At 43.3% G+C, this 18,655-nt stretch overlaps 1 protein-coding gene across 3 annotated transcripts in view; it reads left to right on the top strand.

The window, feature by feature from the left end:
* SPAG6 (sperm associated antigen 6) overlaps positions 1–18,655 on the top strand; it is a 154,125-nt gene that overhangs the window by 84,795 nt on the left and 50,675 nt on the right. For all 3 annotated transcript variants that reach the window (XM_040434426.1, XM_040434427.1, XM_040434428.1), the window contains one exon: positions 14,127–14,332. In XM_040434426.1, the coding sequence (XP_040290360.1) occupies positions 14,127–14,332 (206 nt within the window). The remainder of the gene's footprint in view (positions 1–14,126; positions 14,333–18,655) is intronic.

Below are 18,655 nucleotides of genomic sequence, written 5' to 3'. Positions count from 1 at the left end.
ATATTTTCTTTGTATCCCACTGTATAGGCATTAAAAAAAAAAATAATAACTTTTTTAACTTTTTACTTTTTTTTTTTGTGTAATTTTGTATGTAGTAGCTTAATCTACTATACTTTTTTTGTGCCACAAAAAGGTGTACTGTTTATATACTGACCCAAAAGTGGTTAGTGGAGCCCAGTGGATACATACACCAAATGTAGAGTTAGGCCTCATGCACACGACCGTATTTTTTTGCGGTCCGCAAAACGGGGTTCCGTTTTCCCGTGATCCGTGACCGTTTTTTTGTCCGTGGGTCTTCCTTGATTTTTGGAGGAACCACGGACATGAAAAAAAAAGTCGTTTTGGTGTCCGCCTGGCCATGCGGAGCCAAACGGATCCGTCCTGAATTACAATGCAAGTCAATGGGGACAGATCCGTTTGACGTTGACACAATATGGTGCAATTTCAAACGGATCCGTCCCCCATTGACTTTCAATGTAAAGTCAGGAGTTTAATATACCATCGGATCGGAGTTTTCTCCAATCCGATGGTATATTTTAACTTGAAGCGTCCCCATCACCATGGGAACGCCTCTATGTTAGAATATACTGTCGGATTTGAGTTACATCGTGAAACTCAAATCCGACAGTATATTCTAACACAGAGGCGTTCCCATGGTCATGGGGACGCTTCAGGTTAGAATATACTAAAAACTGTGTACATTACTGCCCCCTGCTGCCTGGCAGGTGCTGCCAGGCAGCAGGGGGCAGCCCCCCCCCCCTCCCCTGTAGTTAACTCGTTGGTGGCCAGTGGGCCCCCTCCCTCCCCTGTAGTTAACTCGTGGCCAGTGGGCCTTCTCCCCTCCCTCCCCCTCCTAATTAAAATCTCCCCCCTATCATTGTTGGCAGCGGAGTGTACTGATCGGAGTCCCAGTTTAATCGCTGGGGCTCCGATCGGTAACCATGGCAACTAGGACGCTACTGCAGTCCCGGTTGCCATGGTTACTTAGCAATTTGTAGAACCATTATACTTACCTGCGAGCTGCGATCTCTGCGTCCGGCCGGGAGCTCCTCCTACTGGTAAGTGACATGACCTGTCACTTACCAGTAGGAGGAGCTCCCGGCCGGACGCAGAGATCGCAGCTCGCAGGTAAGTATAATGGTTCTACAAATTGCTAAGTAACCATGGCAACCGGGACTGCAGTAGCGTCCTAGTTGCCATGGTTACCGATCGGAGCCCCAGCGATTAAACTGGGACTCCGATCAGTACACTCCGCTGCCAACAATGATAGGGGGGAGATTTTAATTAGGAGGGGGAGGGAGGGGAGAAGGCCCACTGGCCACCAACAAGTTAACTACAGGGGAGGGAGGGGGCCCACTGGCCACCAATGAGTTAACTACAGGGGAGGGGGGGGGCCCCACTTGCCACCAATGAGTTAACTACAGGGGAGGGGGGGCCGGCCGCACCGGCCACCAATGAGTTAACTACAGGGGGGGGGCTGCCCCCTGCTGCCTGGCAGCACCTTCCAGGCAGCAGGGGGCAGTCATGTACACAGTTCTGTTAGTATATTCTAACCTGAAGCGTCCCCATCACCATGGGAACGCCTCTGTGTTAGAATATACTGTCGGTTCTGAGTTTTCACGAAGTGAAAACTCGGCTATGAAAAAGCTTTTATGCAGACGGATCTTCGGATCCGTCTGTATAAAAACTAACCTACGGCCACGGATCACGGACACGGATGCCAATCTTGTGTGCATCCGTGTTCTTTCACGGACCCATTGACTTGAATGGGTCCGTGAACCGTTGGCCATGAAAAAAATAGGACAGGTCATATTTTTTTTCACAGCCAGGAAACACGGATCACGGATGCGGCTGCAAAACGGTGCATTTTCCGATTTTTCCACGGACCCATTGAAAGTCAATGGGTCCGCGAAAAAAAACGGAAAACGGCACAACGGCCACGGGCGCACACAACGGTCGTGTGCATGAGGCCTTAAACATAGTTTTAGGCTTTTATACCGCCGTCATGCAGGTGTATTTTGCCATCGCATAGCATAGACCTCTTGCACTTAATACTGTGGTGATGGGAGTCCAGTTCAGTAGAGCTGTGGGCGGCGCAGACATGAAATCGTCCGAACTGAGATTTTCTTTCCGTTGCACCTTGTGCCATCTCTCTAACAAAGCAGGAGAGCCTCGTAGCAGCTGCTCTGCCGGTCGACCCTGCCAGGTCTGCTCCTCTCTGAACTACAGGTGCCCATACATGTGTATGGGGAGTCAGGAGGAATAGTTTTGGCTGAGATGTATGGGTAACATATATGTATGCCAAAATATTGACCCAGTTCTTACCTGCTCACATAGGACGGCAAAGGAGACTTTCAAAATTGATGGCCTTTCCTTAATGCCACAGCCCTTCAAACAGCTGATCAATGGGGGTGCTGAGAGTCAGACCCCCACCCATCTAACCTTGATTAATAAATACGCCTTCCATTTTATTGATCTAGATAACCACCTTTGAAGGAAACCTGTCATCATAATTGGCCTGCTAAAATATTGAGATGTTCCCACTGTCCGTTTTCACGTACTGGTTTTGTTGATTTTGACAATTAGGGCGTTTGTGTGAAAAACCTACTTTTTAAATCTAGCTGACGTCATCGAAACCTAGCTCAGGGAGTCCCTGGGGAGTATCGCAGGATGAGAGGAGTCTAGGCGCCATCTCCTCTCTCGCCCAACTTGCTCTCACAGACCTCCTGTGGCTTGCTGCCGTCAGCGTGAAATCCTGCGCAGGTGCAAAAGGGCCTAATTCCATGGCCAGGATCTCCTAGGCATGCACAGTGAGAGCTTGAAGCCGAGGTGTATACACCTCCGCTTACTGCACAGGTCAGGATCCCGGTGGCAGAACCAGGTCTTCTGCACCTGTGCGAGATTTCACGCTGACGTCAGGAAGCCAGGGGAGGTCTGTGAGAGCAAGATAGGTGGGGTAGAGAAGATGACTCCATGACCCTAGTAACTCCCTGAGTCACAAAATCTGTTTCTGATAGCTGACAGCCAACACTGGGAACCTACCAGTAGGTCATTAGGCCAGTTCTGATGACAGGTTCCCTTTTTAAGGCAAGTTTTTTTTTTTTTTTGTTTTTTTTTTTATATATAATTTTAAAGCCACCATTTGAGCCAGGAAACCTTTTTAGAAAGTTCCTTTATTTTCTGGATTATGTGTAATTAAATGAACGAATCCGGCTGAGGTGTTCTTTAGTCAGAGATCAGAAGATAGGGTTTTTCATTTTGGTTTTAGAGCTTTCAGGTCGACCATTTGGGAGCTTTGATGGTGAGGATGCTTTGTGCACATTACATCACCGAGAGTTTCATCCATCAGATAAGGTCGATTCACCGTCTGCAAGCCCCCATTGTAGGCAGAGCCTCTTTTAAGTTACATCTGGTTGCTTCGAATGGGCGCATAAAGTGTGTTCTTTTTCCCATCAGCAATCCGATGCCTCAGTTGACGGACGGAGAAGTCTGATAGCCTTGTGTTTTGTAACTGGTGTAAAGCCCTTGAAAAGGCTGTGAGATGGAAGGGGCTTATGGCTGATTTCAGTGAATTACTCTTACCACTCAGATGGCAGACGTCTGCAGGTCCTGTGATGGGAAAGAGCCTCCTGATGTAAAATACTGTAATGAGAAAGTAACTTTCATTTATTATCCATATGCTTAATCTGTTAAAGTAACGCAGCTTTCTAATATACCGTATACCTGGGGGGATGTTTGTCTTTGTGGCAAATGTTTAAAAATTCACATCATGTTTGTATAATGTATACCGTACCTTACACCAGGGGTTGGCAACTTTTTTTTTTTTTTTTAACCCAGCGCGAATTTTAAAAAAATTAATCGGGGCAGAAGTGCAATACAATTGGTTAAAGAGACAGCTGTGGTTCATACGAGGTGACCGGACAAAAGTCTCAGGGTGGTCTGCAGTCGGATCTGCTAGCTCAAATATGTCAAAGACTGACAGCATTGCAACTTCAGGCTTCTTCGAACAGTCAAATTTCCCTTTAAGTGATGTCCACAGGAAAAGGTGCATTTTCTTTGGATGTTTCAAGCTCACAGAGCTTAATTGTCCACAGAATGAGCTGTGGAAGTCAACCAAGTGCCTTCCAGCAAATATATCAATAATAAAGCATGTCACTGCTTCCCTTAATCCTCCTAGGGGATCAATATCCCCCCCCCTCCCAACCATACACTAAAGGTCCCTTTACACAGCGCAGCAGATTGTCTGGAGGGCTGTTCACTGGTGGAGGAGAACACTGCTATTACGTGCAGCGATCTCCTCCACATTATGGGAAGGAGCGACTGCTGATGCCATCACTCTTCCCCATACTGACTCGTTTGCCGGCAGCAGAGCGTATTTACATGACACGAGCCACTACCGGTAAACGATAATATTTGCAAAATGGCCTCTAGGAGCAATGGGGGCGTTGTCATTACACCTAGAGGCTCTGCTCTCTCAGCAATTGCGCCTTCTCCACTTTGATTGACAGGGCCAGGAGTGATTGTTTTCACTGCCTGGTCCTGTCAAAGTGCAGAGGACGCGGCAGTTGCAGAGAGAGCAGAGCCTCTAGGTGTAATGACAACACCCCCGTTGCTCCTAGAGGCTCATTTGCATATATTAAACATATGAACGTGGGACCAACACAGATCCCTTCAGCTGCCAAGCGCACGTTCAACAGGTCAGTTTCATAGGTACAAAGCTGTTGACAGATGCCCTTTAAATCGTGTCAGTCTCGTTCAAGAAAAGACCAATAATCAGTTGATTGATGCAGGTCCGGCTTCGGTTTTACATGGCAGCCATTCAAAATTAACTACCATCTTGATTGGGGGAGAGAGACATGCTTTGGCTACTTTCACACTAGGTTCCGCTTGTGAGCTCCGTTTGAAGGCTCTCACAAGCGGCCCCGAACGGATCCGTACAGCCCCAATGTATTGAGGGGATGCGGATCCGCTCAGAATGCATCAGGATGGCTCCGCTTGACCTCCGTTCCGCTCAGCAGGCAGACATCCGAACGCAGCTTGCAGCGTTCGGGTGTCCGCCTGGCCGTACGGAGCCAAACGGATCCGTCCAGACTTACAATGTAAGTCAATGGGGTCGGATCCGTTTGAAGTTGACACAATATGGCTCAATCTTCAAACTGATCCGTCCCCCATTGACTTTCAATGTAAAGTCTGGACGGATCCGTCTGACTAACTTTCACACTTCAAATTTTTTCTGAACTATAATGCAGACGGATCCGCTCTGAACGCAAGTGTGAAAGTAGCCTTTGTTAATGGCTCTCCAGTTTGAAAAAGCTTGGCGAGGCGAATCTCGCGTCAGGAAAACGGGTTAGTATGGGTTCAACCTTTTAATCAGTTGGTAGTCTGCAGTTGTTTTCCCTACAGTAATTCCTGGTTCTTGCCTTTTTGCACTGGTCACTTTATCTAATATTGGATACACTTTACTGGCCAAGTGGGGTGTCTATCACAGTACTCATCCGCATGATTTTATATATGTATTTATTGTCACTGTTACATTGTGTTTCAGTAAACTGATATTTTGTTATTACATGTGTGGTCTATGTGACTTGGTCGAGTGGCTATCATTTCCATTTGCCCTAAAGGAATATTCACATGCTGCAAATATGTTGCAGGAATTCTGCAACCGAAAATCTGTTTCATACAAGAGAATGGGTTTGGGTTTGGTTTGTTTTTTGTTTGTTTTTTGAGCAGGGTTTTCTGCAAACCATCTTTCTTTATTTCTGTTTAGAAGCTTGAAAATGGTCATTGTATGGTAGATCTGCAGTCTTCTGCATGGGAATACATGATCCTCTCAGGGTCACGGACATTCATGTCCTTCACTACTTTATATAACGTATATTATCTATTATATCTATGTTGTCAGTGGCTACAAATGTACATTCAGAGTTTTCGGACATATTTCGAAACTGCATGCTGACTCATTACAGCACAGTAACTAGTACAATAGTCATCCAAATATGCCTGAACTGACAGAATAGATGACTTGCTGTATGAGAAACTCATTTCAAGCTTACATAGCCTCTGTATAAGATGAAAGATAATGCATAATATAGAAAAGGGGGTTACCGGGTCTTCTGAAATCATGGCTGAGTTCCCCAAATGTTTCTGCATTTAGATCACAATTATTTAAAGTGTACATACCACACAGTTTTTTTTTTTTGTTTTTTTGTTTTTTTTTCTTGCCTTCTAATTAAAATCAGGTAGTAAAGTATTCCTCTTTTCTCATGTTTTTTTTTTCTTTGTTTTTTTCTTTGTTTTTAAATTTTCCGAACAGCTGCCATGTTGCTTGATCTGCTGTTAACAACATATAGTGATCTGCTTCACATGGACCATAGCCCACAATGACATGAGATGCTTAGGCTACTTTCACACGTGTTTTTTGCGCATCCGTCATGGATCTGCAAAAACGCTTCCGTTACAATAATACAACCGCATGCATCCGTCGTGAACGGATCCGGTTGTATTATGTCTTTTATAGTCATGACGGATCCGTCTTGAACACCTTTGAAAGTCAAAGGGGGACGGATCCGTTTTCTATTGTGTCGGAGAAAACTGATCTGTCCCCATTGACTTGCATTGTGTGCCAGGACGGATCCGTTTGGCTAATTTTCATCAGACGGACACCAAAACGCTGCAAGCAGCGTTTTGGTGTCCGCCTCCAAACTGGAACGGAGGCAAACTGACGCATTCTGAGCGGCTCCTTTTCCATTCAGAATGCGTTAGGGCAGAACTGATCCGTTTTGGACCGCTTGTGAGAGCCCTGAACGGATCTCCCAAACGGAAAGACAAAACGCTAGTGTGAAAGTAGCCTTATTGACCTCTTTGGGAGAGTTTTCTAGACTTTTTTTTTCTGGGACCTCTGCAGAAGTCATTGTGCAGGGAGGGGGAGAACGTGAGCTCTGTCCATCTATTGCAAATGGTGGATCCTGTGTTATCTATACTAATTTGACTAAGGCCTGTTTCAGTGTGAGAGCATTATTTCCCTGCCTCAACTCTACTCCTGTGTGTTCCTACCCGACATGAATTAAATTCTACTGATGGCATTATGTCGGTACAGTGCAGTATTATAAACCATTATAATGCTGTGAGGTCCTGTCACAGGAGCAGAGTTCAGGCCGGTAAGTAACACATACTCTGACCTACGTGTTCTTATGTAGAGTGTAAAAATACAAAATTCCAAAAATGAGCTAGCACTCCAAAAAGTGGTAATTGTGTGTCAGACCCTTTTATTCCCCAAGAAGCAGTGTTTCAGCCCAGCACAATGAGGCCTTTGTCAAGTCTGTAAAAATGCTGTCTCGATGTACACTGCTCAAAAAAATAAAGGGAACACAAAAATAACATATCCTAGATCTGAATTAATTAAATATTCTTCTGAAATACTTTGTTCTTTACATAGTTGAATGTGCTGACAACAAAATCACACAAAAATAAAAAAAATGGAAATCAAATTTTTCAACCCATGGAGGTCTGGATTTGGAGTCGCACTCCCACCTATATCGAGAACGGAGCACCTAAAATGCTGGAGGGTGTACTGCACATGCGCAGCCGTTCTCCATTCATTTTCCAAGAGGCCTCCGAAAACAGCAGAGCGCTGGCTCAGCTGTTTCCTTCGGGCCCATAGAAATGAATAGGAGCGGTGGCCAGCCATGGGCGGTGCGCTCCCATTCCCTTCTATGGAGAGCACGCTTGGTGGTGGCTGGACCCGAGTCCTCCAGCGACCATGTTGCGGGGCTCCGTTTGCGATATAGGTGCGGGTCCCACCGGTGGGCCCCACAACTATAAGACAATGGGGGCATATCTTAGCGATATGCCTCCATATTCTGAGATGAGGCAAGTAGGCAACCCCTTTTAAAGAGAATCTGTCATCACGAAATAACCATTTGTCTTAATCATATTTTTATGTTAAAAACATGTTTTGTATTGTTTTTTATTTTCTTCAGGAGGATATGTCATCAGTTAAAAAAAAAAAAATCCATAAAAAAACCCTTTACATTTTCAGCTACATAGGCCATAGACACAATGGTCAGGAGGGGACCTCATTACCTTCTGTACCTTCTATGGGAGAGTTTTCTAGGCACGCTCTGTGACCTGAACAGAGGTCATGAGGGAGAAGATGAGCTGTAATATCACCTATTGTGAAAGATGAACCCTGTGTTATCTATAGAGATGATATCTGTCATTGTAATCCTGCTTGTGATGATAAAGCAATGGCTACTGGAAAGTTACCTTTACAGAGCAGGAAATCATGGCCGATTACTATATATCTAGCAGCCATTGTGAAAATTGCAGGATTTTATATGTTTTGTTTAAATATACAGAACAGAGTGGCGTGGAAAAGAACTTAAATACTCACCAAAAATGCAAATATATATACACTGCTCAAAAAAATAAAGGGAACACAAAAATAACACATCCTAGATCTGAATTAATTAAATATTCTTCTGAAATACTTTGTTCTTTACATAGTTGAATGTGCTGACGACAACAATCGCATGGAAATCAAATTTTTTAACCCATGGAGGTCTGGATTTGGAGTCACACTCAAAATTAAAGTGGAAAAACACACTACAGGCTGATCCAACTTTGATGTAATGTCCTTAAAACAAGTCAAAATGAGGCTCAGTAGTGTGTGTGGCCTCCACGGGCCTGTATGACCTCCCTACAACGCCTGTGCATGCTCCTGATGAGGTGGCGGACGGTCTCCTGAGGGATCTCCTCCCAGACCTGGACTAAAGCATCTGCCAACTCCTGGACAGTCTGTGGTGCAATGTGACGTTGGTGGATAGAGCGAGACATGATGTCCCAGATGTGCTCAATTGGATTCAGGTCTGGGGAACGGGCGGGCCAGTCCATAGCATCAATGCCTTCGTCTTGCAGTAACTGCTGACACACTCCAGCCACATGAGGTCTAGCATTGTCTTGCATTAGGAGGAACCCAGGGCCAACCGCACCAGCATATGGTCTCACAAGGGGTCTGAGGATCTCATCTCGGTACCTAATGGCAGTCAGGCTACCTCTGGCGAGCACATGGAGGGCTGTGCAGCCCTCCAAAGAAATGCCACCCCACACCATTACTGACCCTATGCCAAACCGGTCATGCTGGAGGATGTTGCAGGCAGCAGAACGTTCTCCACGGAGTCTCCAGACTCTGTCACGTCTGTCACATGTGCTCAGTGTGAACCTGCTTTCATCTGTGAAGAGCACAGGGCGCCAGTGGCGAATTTGCCAATCTTGGTGTTCTCTGGCAAATGCCAAACGTCCTGCACGGTGTTGGGCTGTAAGCACAACCCCCACCTGTGGACGTCGGGCCCTCATATCACCCTCATGGAGTCTGTTTCTGACCGTTTGAGCAGACACATGCACATTTGTGGCCTGCTGGAGGTCATTTTGCACAAAGGCGGAGGTAGCGGTCCTGCTGCTGGGTTGTTGCCCTCCTACGGCCTCCTCCGCGTCTCCTGATGTACTGGCCTGTCTCCTGGTAGCGCCTCCATGCTCTGGACACTACGCTGACAGACACAGCAAACCTTCTTGCCACAGCTCGCATTGATGTGCCATCCTGGATAAGCTGCACTACCTGAGCCACTTGTGTGGGTTGTAGACTTCATCTCATGCTACCACTAGAGTGAAAGCACCGCCAGCATTCAAAAGTGACCAAAACATCAGCCAGGAAGCATAGGAACTGAGAAGTGGTCTGTAGTCACCACCTGCAGAACCACTCCTTTATTGGGGGTGTCTTGCTAATTGCCTATAATTTCCACCTCTTGTCTATCCCATTTGCACAACAGCATGTGAAATTGATTGTCACTCAGTGTTGCTTCCTAAGTGGACAGTTTGATTTCACAGAAGTGTGATTGACTTGGAGTTACATTGTGTTGTTTAAGTGTTCCCTTTATTTTTTTGAGCAGTGTATATTTTTTTTAAACCCAATAACGTGATTTTAAACCATGTCATTTTCTGATGACACATTCCCTTTGTGAAAGAGCTGATCCTCGCTGCGACCGGATGTCACCACAGATGCTGCAAAATCTTGAACAGAGTGCACACCTGAAATACAAAATCGGATAGAAACAGGAACCGGAGCTCTGAAAGCTGCCAGTCACATCTTGTGGTTCAGGCTTCACTTTTGTGGTTTATTGCACTTTTTTGGTTATTTATAATGTTATTTAATAATGGCTGACATGATGTGTAGCTGAAGAGCCGCTTTGGCTAGAGACAGCATTTAGGTTTTTCACCATAAGGGATACTTGTGCTGCCATATTAGTTACACTCAAATACGATGCATGTTTCTTTGTGTCATTTTTTTTGTGTTTGGACATGGTGTTTTCCATACATTTACCTCATAGATTGCACTATAGGACTTAAAAATGCCAGGAAAAAAAAAATGCTTGCCTTTAAAGGGCATCGGTCACCACATATGATCATTATGTCAAATGGTCGGCAGCTGTCCATCTGCGCTTGTAAGCAGAGTCCCATGATGTACCTGGCATCTCCATATATTCCATTAATCCTCTGAAAAATGTATAATATGCAAGTTACCCCCTAGATGCAATGATGGCAGTGCCTTTGCATCCAGAGGTTCTCCTCCCTGTCTTCTATGCCACGCCCCCACTACTGTGATGGACAGTCCCTAAAGTCTCATGGATCGCATTCTGTACATGCGCAGTAAAGGGATGGAGACATCTGAGCAGATGGGCAATCTCCCTCCTTTTACTGCGCATGTACAGAACACGATCCCGCAAGACTTCAGGGACTGCCTGGCCTGTCCATCACAGCGGTGGGGTCACAGCATAGAAGAAAGGTAGGGGAGCCTCTTGGTGCAACAGCACCACCCTCCTTGCACCTCAGGGGTAATATGAATATTAAACTTTTTTTATTTTTATTGACTGAGCATATGGAGATGCCAGAGACATCATGGGACTCTTCTGACAAGCACAGATGGACAGCTGCCGACCATTTGATATAGTGGTATGTGCTGACAGATGCCCTTTTACGGTACATCCACACATAATGGATTTACTGTGTTTTATTTCAACATCAAATCTGCAGTTCTGTAAAGATTTTTTTTTTCCAGGATTACTACGGTTATTCACAGATACGCTTATGTAGTTGCTTATCTCATGGACTTCTTCCACATGCTTTTTTTTTTTTCTCAATTTTCTCCATGTAAGCAAATCCCTTTGGTTTGTTTCCATCCTGTATGTAGCACTACACTGCTCGTTTCCAGGGGTTACGACCACCCTGCAATCCAGCAGTGGTGGTCGTGTTTGTACACTATTGGAAAAAGCCCCTGGTCCCGGCTACCAGAGAGGCCTTTTCTTTTTTCTTATAGTGTGCAAGAACGGCCACTGCTGCTGGATTGTGGGGTGGTCATAACCCCTGGAAACGAGCATGATATAATGTGATGGAAAAATGAATTCAGCCAGCAAAGGAAGCAACATGGACAATCACAATACATTAGTAAGTGGCTTATATTAACTATCTCTACATGATAAATGCCATTTGCTGGAGTAAGAAAATCCCTTTAAGATTAATTGCTGATTACTTTAGGCAGTCTATGCAAAATATCCAATACAAAACGCTAACAGCAACGCAATGCAGAATATACAGGAGACTACAGCAAGAATCAGGCAGAGCACATGGCTACTAGAGGACCTGACACATCTGCTGTAGTAAATCCTTATATGCTCCATCAAATAATACATCCGCAGCATCTTTCTCTTAGAACTCTGCATTTTGCTGTCCCTCTGTTATTCCTCCTGGAAAATGAATGCCTACATTGACAGCAATGTGTTACTATTCTCCTTGTCCCATAGCCCTCTCTAGAAGGATCCTTTTTGCCTCTGAGTGGTGTATGTGGCTCCCCACTTTCGGCTGGCCGAAGGAATCAGAAACTTTCTGCAACGTGTGAGACTTGTGCAGATCTCGTTTTTAGGGCTCATGCGCACGAACGTTTTTTGCGTTCCATATACTGGTCGTATTTTGATTCCGTATACGGAACTATTCATTTCACTGGTCTGCAAAAGATGCGGACAGCACTCTGTGCTGTCCTGCTCCGTTCTGTGGTCCCGCAAAAATTGAGGCATGTCTTATTCTTGTCCGTTTTTTGCAGACAAGAATAGGCATTTCTATAATGGGCCTCCTGTTCCATTCCGCAAATTGCGGAAGGCACACGGGCGGCATCCTTTTTTTAAAAATTTACTATGAATCCCACTGCAGATTTTCTGACTGCAGAAATTTCAAGTTTTGTAGATATACCAGTATCTTATGTAATATGCATAGGTTGCGGTCTTCTCAGCAACAATTTGCTTAAAATGTCCAAAATGGAAAACACATCCATTACATTTTGTTTTTTTGGGGGTTTTTTCCCTCTTTTTTTGCATTATCTGTTTTCAGTGCACTGTTTTATAGCTGTTCCCATTCCTGATATTTGTCATATGTTCCACTTTAACCAGTAATTTGATAATTTGGCCATTACTAACCATTACGCTTGGACAACCCATTTGACATATACCGTACAACCTATTATTATTGAGACTTTCTGCGGTTCACTCACTTCTCCGACTCAAATTACCTCACCTTTGGGGTAATTAGGCCTGTTTTTTTTTTATCAAGGCCCTACAGCAATTTGTACGTCCGTCTGTAGGGAAAAAACAAAGTGCTTGGGTGAAATTAATCTTCATTATTTCCAATCGTCCCTTGTGTGTTGTGTGAATGTGTGTGTTTCTGCACATGCCGCCTCCTGCTCCTCCCAATACGCACACAAACAGTCCATAATCTTACAGATTGCGGATCAGCAAGCGTTACTGACTACCGAGCGTCCTTCTCGGGGCTAGAATCCATCAGCAGCTGCTACCACCGGATAAACTAGAAGGTGGACGGCCGACAAAAAGATCTTATTCCAAAATATTCTTGAAATGGTGACGTGCGATTGCCCTTGGAGAAGAGCTGTGGCCTGTGTAAGCTGAAAAATAACGCGTCCGACGAGAAATCGTCGACACGGTGTTGATCTCAGGTTGCATCTGCTGGACGAGCATTTTACTTTTAGTATTGAAAATAATTAGTATTTTATTTTATTTTTTATATATATATTTTTTTTTTAAATGTTACATTTTTTTTGTAAAAAGGGACCTCTATAATCCTGTGTCTGTCTGGCTTTGAATCTCGCATGTTTGTAATCAGTTTGGAAAAATATTAAAGGACGGCTACTGAGGAGTAATTTAACCCTTAATTGTGAGGAAACTTGGAACAAAGCAGAATTTAATTTATTTTTAATTGAAGAATGCTTTTAACTAAGAGCGTTAAGATTTGACAGATGGATAAAAATGGCTCCAGGTTGGGAGCTGAAACGTTGCGATGTATATGGATGGGTAAATAAATCATTGATGGACATTATTTGTTATTAGAGCGCCATTCATTCCATGGCACTGTACACATGTGAAGTGGTGTACATACATAATACAGACCATAAGCATGAACAGCGAAGGCTTAGATAGATGGATAGAAAACAGTGCAATGTTTCAGTTCTCTTACTGGGACTTTTCCCAAGCTGTGCTGCAGATGAGAGAGAGATATGAGAAATAGATACATATTAGACACACACACATATATATGTAATAGGTAAGTGTTTGAGACCTAGAGATTAGATTATACGGTAGATTTTCCTGCATCTCTATATGCTCCTGTCCCTGTGAATACTGAATAATATCTCATTCTGCCTTGTGCCCACTATCGGGTGTTGCTGTGCCTGGGCTTTGTTCCTGTGGTCAGCCATGCATATAATGGCAGTGTGGACCAGTCTGGGCTTAAACAGCTGACATCTGCTTACTTTTTCCCCATAGAATAACAAGCCATTGCGGTCTAATCTACCTCCAATATGTGCCTGTAAGAAGGGGCTCCAACTATTGACCGGTGTCCCTTTCAGCCGGGGATTGGTCCACATGGCCGCAGGAACTGGGAGGGCTGATTTGAAATGCAGATCTCCAGACACCCTGCCCTCTCCTCCTTTGGTGTGTCTGTCATAGTGAAAAATGGCTTGCACAAGGGTCATTCACCCGTGCTTACTTAATTACCTCTTGTTGGACCTCCAGAACTGTCACAAGCTGTGGTGGATGCAGGAGCCGTTCCCCTCCTCGTGCTGTGTATCCAGGAGCCAGAAGTGGCTTTGAAAAGGATTGCTGCTTCAGCTTTGAGCGATCTATCAAAGCATTCTCCAGAGCTGGCTCAGACCGTGGTGGACGCAGGGGCAATTGCCCACTTAGCCCAGATGATTCTCTCTCCAGATGCCAAACTCAAGGTACTTCTTTTCATTTATCATCCTAAATAGAGAATATTTACTGTGCCTTTTTAATTCTCTTTCATTTGATTGATTCTCTTTGAAGGGGAATGCTTCAGAAGAAATGCAGTCACTTCTGAATATTGTGCAGATACTTGATCAGAGGTTCCTCAGCTAAATGTATCATGTACTTCCATGGTTGATACATTGCTGCATCTGTTCCATGCAGTCCTGTGTAACTCTGATAAAACATTGTGCAAAATGACAAACTCAGATCTCTCACTGGGTAACGCGCTCTGCTCTACTACATCGCTTACGAGTGTTGGTGTTTAGTTTCATCTGTAAAGCACGCAGCCGTAGGTAGGCAGTGTTCAGGCAGCAGCTTGTCTGCAGTGGGACGTGGACATGAATGTGCAGATCATTGCACCTCTTACACCCGCAGAAGTAGCTGCTCTTCTCATTTGTCATGAATTGTTCGCCTTGGACAGTTGCTTCTGGCCGACCTGCAGTGATTAGCACAAAGCCACCACCAAAGGAATTCACTTTCCCATTCATTCTGGATTTATATATTTTTGCAGCCATGTGTCCCTTGTATTACTTAAGAAGAGGTTTATGTAATATATGGTGAATACGTGTATCCTCGGCGGCTACGGTTGGGATTTTTAGAACACGGAGATAATCATTCTGGATTTCCTTCTGTGTAGTTAGTTAATAGTACATTTTTTATAATTTATGTGCCTTAAATATTATATCTATCTATATATCTGATATATCTCAGTGAACAAAATAGCAATACTATGTTATTAGAGATTAGGGTTTCAGGGTGTCCTACCTGATCCGAAGTTGCATATAGCCCATAAAACAAAAAAATCCACAGCACTACACATTTGAGTCTCTTGCCAGGACTTTTAAAAAAAGGTCCTAGCATAGGACTGAAACAACACTTAATCAGTGGGATTTAATCACTAATATTATCAACTTCTTGAAGTTCTGCAGATTTATTTATTTATCTATCAAAAAAAAAAAAAAAGAGAGCATCACCTTTAGGAAATGGTGATAAGATGGGTACAAATCCTCAGGATACATAGATCAATCCTTCATATATAAAGTAGGTAAATATGCAGCGCTCCAAAAAAGTGAGGACTTTATTTAGCCCATGTGCTCATAACCTAAATAAAGTCCTTTTTTTGAATTTGAGTGGTGCATATTTCTTCTTTTTTTTACTCTCTATCTATCTCATATCTATCTATCTCATATCTATCTCATACCTATCTATCTTCGTTTTAAGAAGTCTCATTAATTTCACAGGCTTTTACAATGAAATCCCTTGGATCTGACATCTGATAATCCAAGATATTTGATAATCGAGCACAGAACCATATTATAATGTAACATTTAATGAGACCAGAAGCAGAAGACTGAGAAGAGAATCAACTAGAACATTTATCAGATTGTTCAGATTATTTAGCAGATTAATATACTGGTAGCAGATGTTGTGCTGTAATTTTATGTTACCCCCCTCTACCCTCTCCAAGTGAGTGTTATACACTTTATCACTGTCCAATAATTCAGAATATTTGATAATCACTTATCGACTGCCATTGATGTTGGTTTAAAGGAATTTTACTGTATTACTTACCAGATAGATGATTCTGGTGACAGTCATGGATTGCTATGCCAGTTGTTCTGTATGTGCTGTATACCAAGCACTTAATATTGCACTTAACTCAGAAGTAGAAATTGATCAGTACATTTAAACACGATACAAAGCAGGGAAGGTTATAAACATCTAACATAAATCATATTTTTGCCAAATGTATATCATTTTATTGAGCATAATTATTCAAATAAATGATCTGTGTATTATATAGAAGATATTAATTTATGATCTGCAGAGCAGACTTATTGGACATCAGGAGATACACCCCATTTGACCCAGTCTATGACTAAATGTTGCTAAATTTACAAACAATTGAATTGCATTGTCAAGCTGGTTTTTAATTACTAGTTTCCCAGTATAAATTTACATATTAAATGGAGATCAGTGAGATGACGGAGACATGACTGCTGCTGGTTCTCAGTCTATTAAACATTTATTACATACGTGATTAAACCCACTGTCCCAAGAGAATGTACAGTATGTCTAGCTGCATTCGGCTTCGATCACACGGTTAGCATTTGGTCAGTATTTATAAGCCAAGACCAGTAATGAGTACAAAGCACAAAAAGGCGCAAACCTTTCCAATATACTTTTCCTCTGCAGGCTTCACTCTTAGTTTTGGCTTACAAATACTGTACTGATGCAAAACACTGACCAAATACTGACACTGTGAAAATGGCCTGAGGCTTCTTTTACACACAGATTTTTTAATTTAATTTTTTACTGTTCACATGCCGTTGACAGAGCATGCCATTAACCCCCAAAAATGCAGTGCAATTGAAAAAAAATACTGCACAAAAAAATGCATGTGTGTGATGCATTTCAAATTTCCTACAGACTTAGGCCTAGTTCACACGAACGTATGGCTTTTATAGTTTTTTGCGGTCCGTTTTTCACGGATCCGTTTTTGAGTTCCGTTGTGTTTCCATTTCTGTTCCGTTTTTCCGTTCTGTTTTTCCGTATGGCATATACAGTATACAGTAATTACATAGAAAAAATTGGGCTGGGCATAACATTTTCAATAGATGGTTCAGCAAAAACGGAACAGATACGGAAGACATACGGATGCATTTCCGTATGTGTTCCATTTTTTTTGGGGACCCATTGACTTTAATGGAGCCACGGAACGTGATTTGCGGCCAAATATAGGACATGTTCTATCTTTCAACGGAACAGAAATACGGAAACGGAATGCATACGGAACACATTCAGTTTTTTTTGCGGAACCATTAAAATGAATGGTACCGTATACGGAACACAAAGAAACGTCCCGTACACCCGCAAAAAAAACGTTTGTGTGAACTAGGCCTTACAGCTAAGGATACTTTCACACTTGCGGCAGAGGATTCCGTCAGGCAGTTCCGGCAATCCGGATGCGGATCCGTCTGACAAATGCAATGAAAAACTAGATCCTTCTCTCCAGTGTCATCCGGAAAAACGGATCCGGTATTTTAATATTTTTTTTTTGCATTTTTAAAGGTCTGCGCATGCGCGGAAAGCCGCATCCGTTTTGCTGGAACACTTAATGCCGGATCTGTCATTCCGGCAAGTGTTCAGTATTTTTGTTAAATTTGGCTCATTTTAATGTTTTTGTCTTAGAAATGCTATTTCCCCCCCCACCCCCACCCCCTCAACTGCACTGAGTTTGTGACTTTTTTTCCCAGTGATAAATCTGGAATAAAACTCATTAATATAGCTATTTACGTCCCCTTTCCCACCCTCTTTTCAAAATAGGTGGCGTAAGAGCGCCTTCACACGCTGCAGATTTTGTTACAGAATTTTCCGCAACTGAAAATTTGTTCCATTCATCTGATTGTGGATTTCAAAAAAATCCAGGTGCTTTAAGCCCCATTCACATGAGTGGAACTGATTTTCAGTTGCAGAAACCCTAAAGCCTGTATCACACAGGTCGATTTGAGCAAGCGATTGTCGGGAGGGAAGCGTTCCCTCCCGGCAATCGCCTGCTAGCAAGTGGAGGAGATGACTGCTATTACATGCAGAAATCTCCTCCGCAGCATGAGGAGGAGCGATTACTATGCCATCACTCGTCCCCATGCTGTCTAGTGGTTTGCCGACGGCAGATCATAATTAGACAGCGCAATCTGCTGCCGGTAAACGATGATTTTTAAGCATGCTTAAAAATCACAATTGCCCGATGAAAGAGTACATCGGGCAATCGGCTGAAGTATTACACTGCAAGATGATCATACGAACGTTCGTTAGCGATCATCTGTTGGAAAATTGGTAGGCGTAATACAGCCTTCACAATGCAAAAACTATTTTTTGCGCAAATAAGTCCAAAAAGTCGCAAAGTTCCAGTTTGTGACTTTTTAGTGACTGAATTCTGGAGTCTGGGGCCTGATAAATTCTCTCTATGTGAAACCAGCTAATAGGGATATTCTGAGATATGTGAATGAAAATAAAATGTCTGATTTTCTGATATGGAACAGACCTTGTGGTTTTCAATATCTGTGCTTGCTGTTATTCAATAGGGACCTTCATTCTTTACTCCTGGTGGATAGAAATCTGCCCTTGAGATGTGATGATCACACAGGAGTATGGCTCGTAACTGTTAGGGCATGGCCACACGCTCAGGTTTCTGCATTCAGTTTTGGAAGTCAAAATCAGGAGTGGATCATAAAAAAAAGAGAGAAAGTATAAAGGACAGATACGGCTTCTGGTTT

This window comes from Bufo bufo, chromosome 5 (genome assembly GCF_905171765.1).
Source record: "Bufo bufo chromosome 5, aBufBuf1.1, whole genome shotgun sequence".
Lineage (NCBI taxonomy): Eukaryota > Metazoa > Chordata > Amphibia > Anura > Bufonidae > Bufo > Bufo bufo.
Note: the sequence above shows the minus strand (reverse complement) of the source record. Positions and strands in the feature narration are given on the sequence as shown.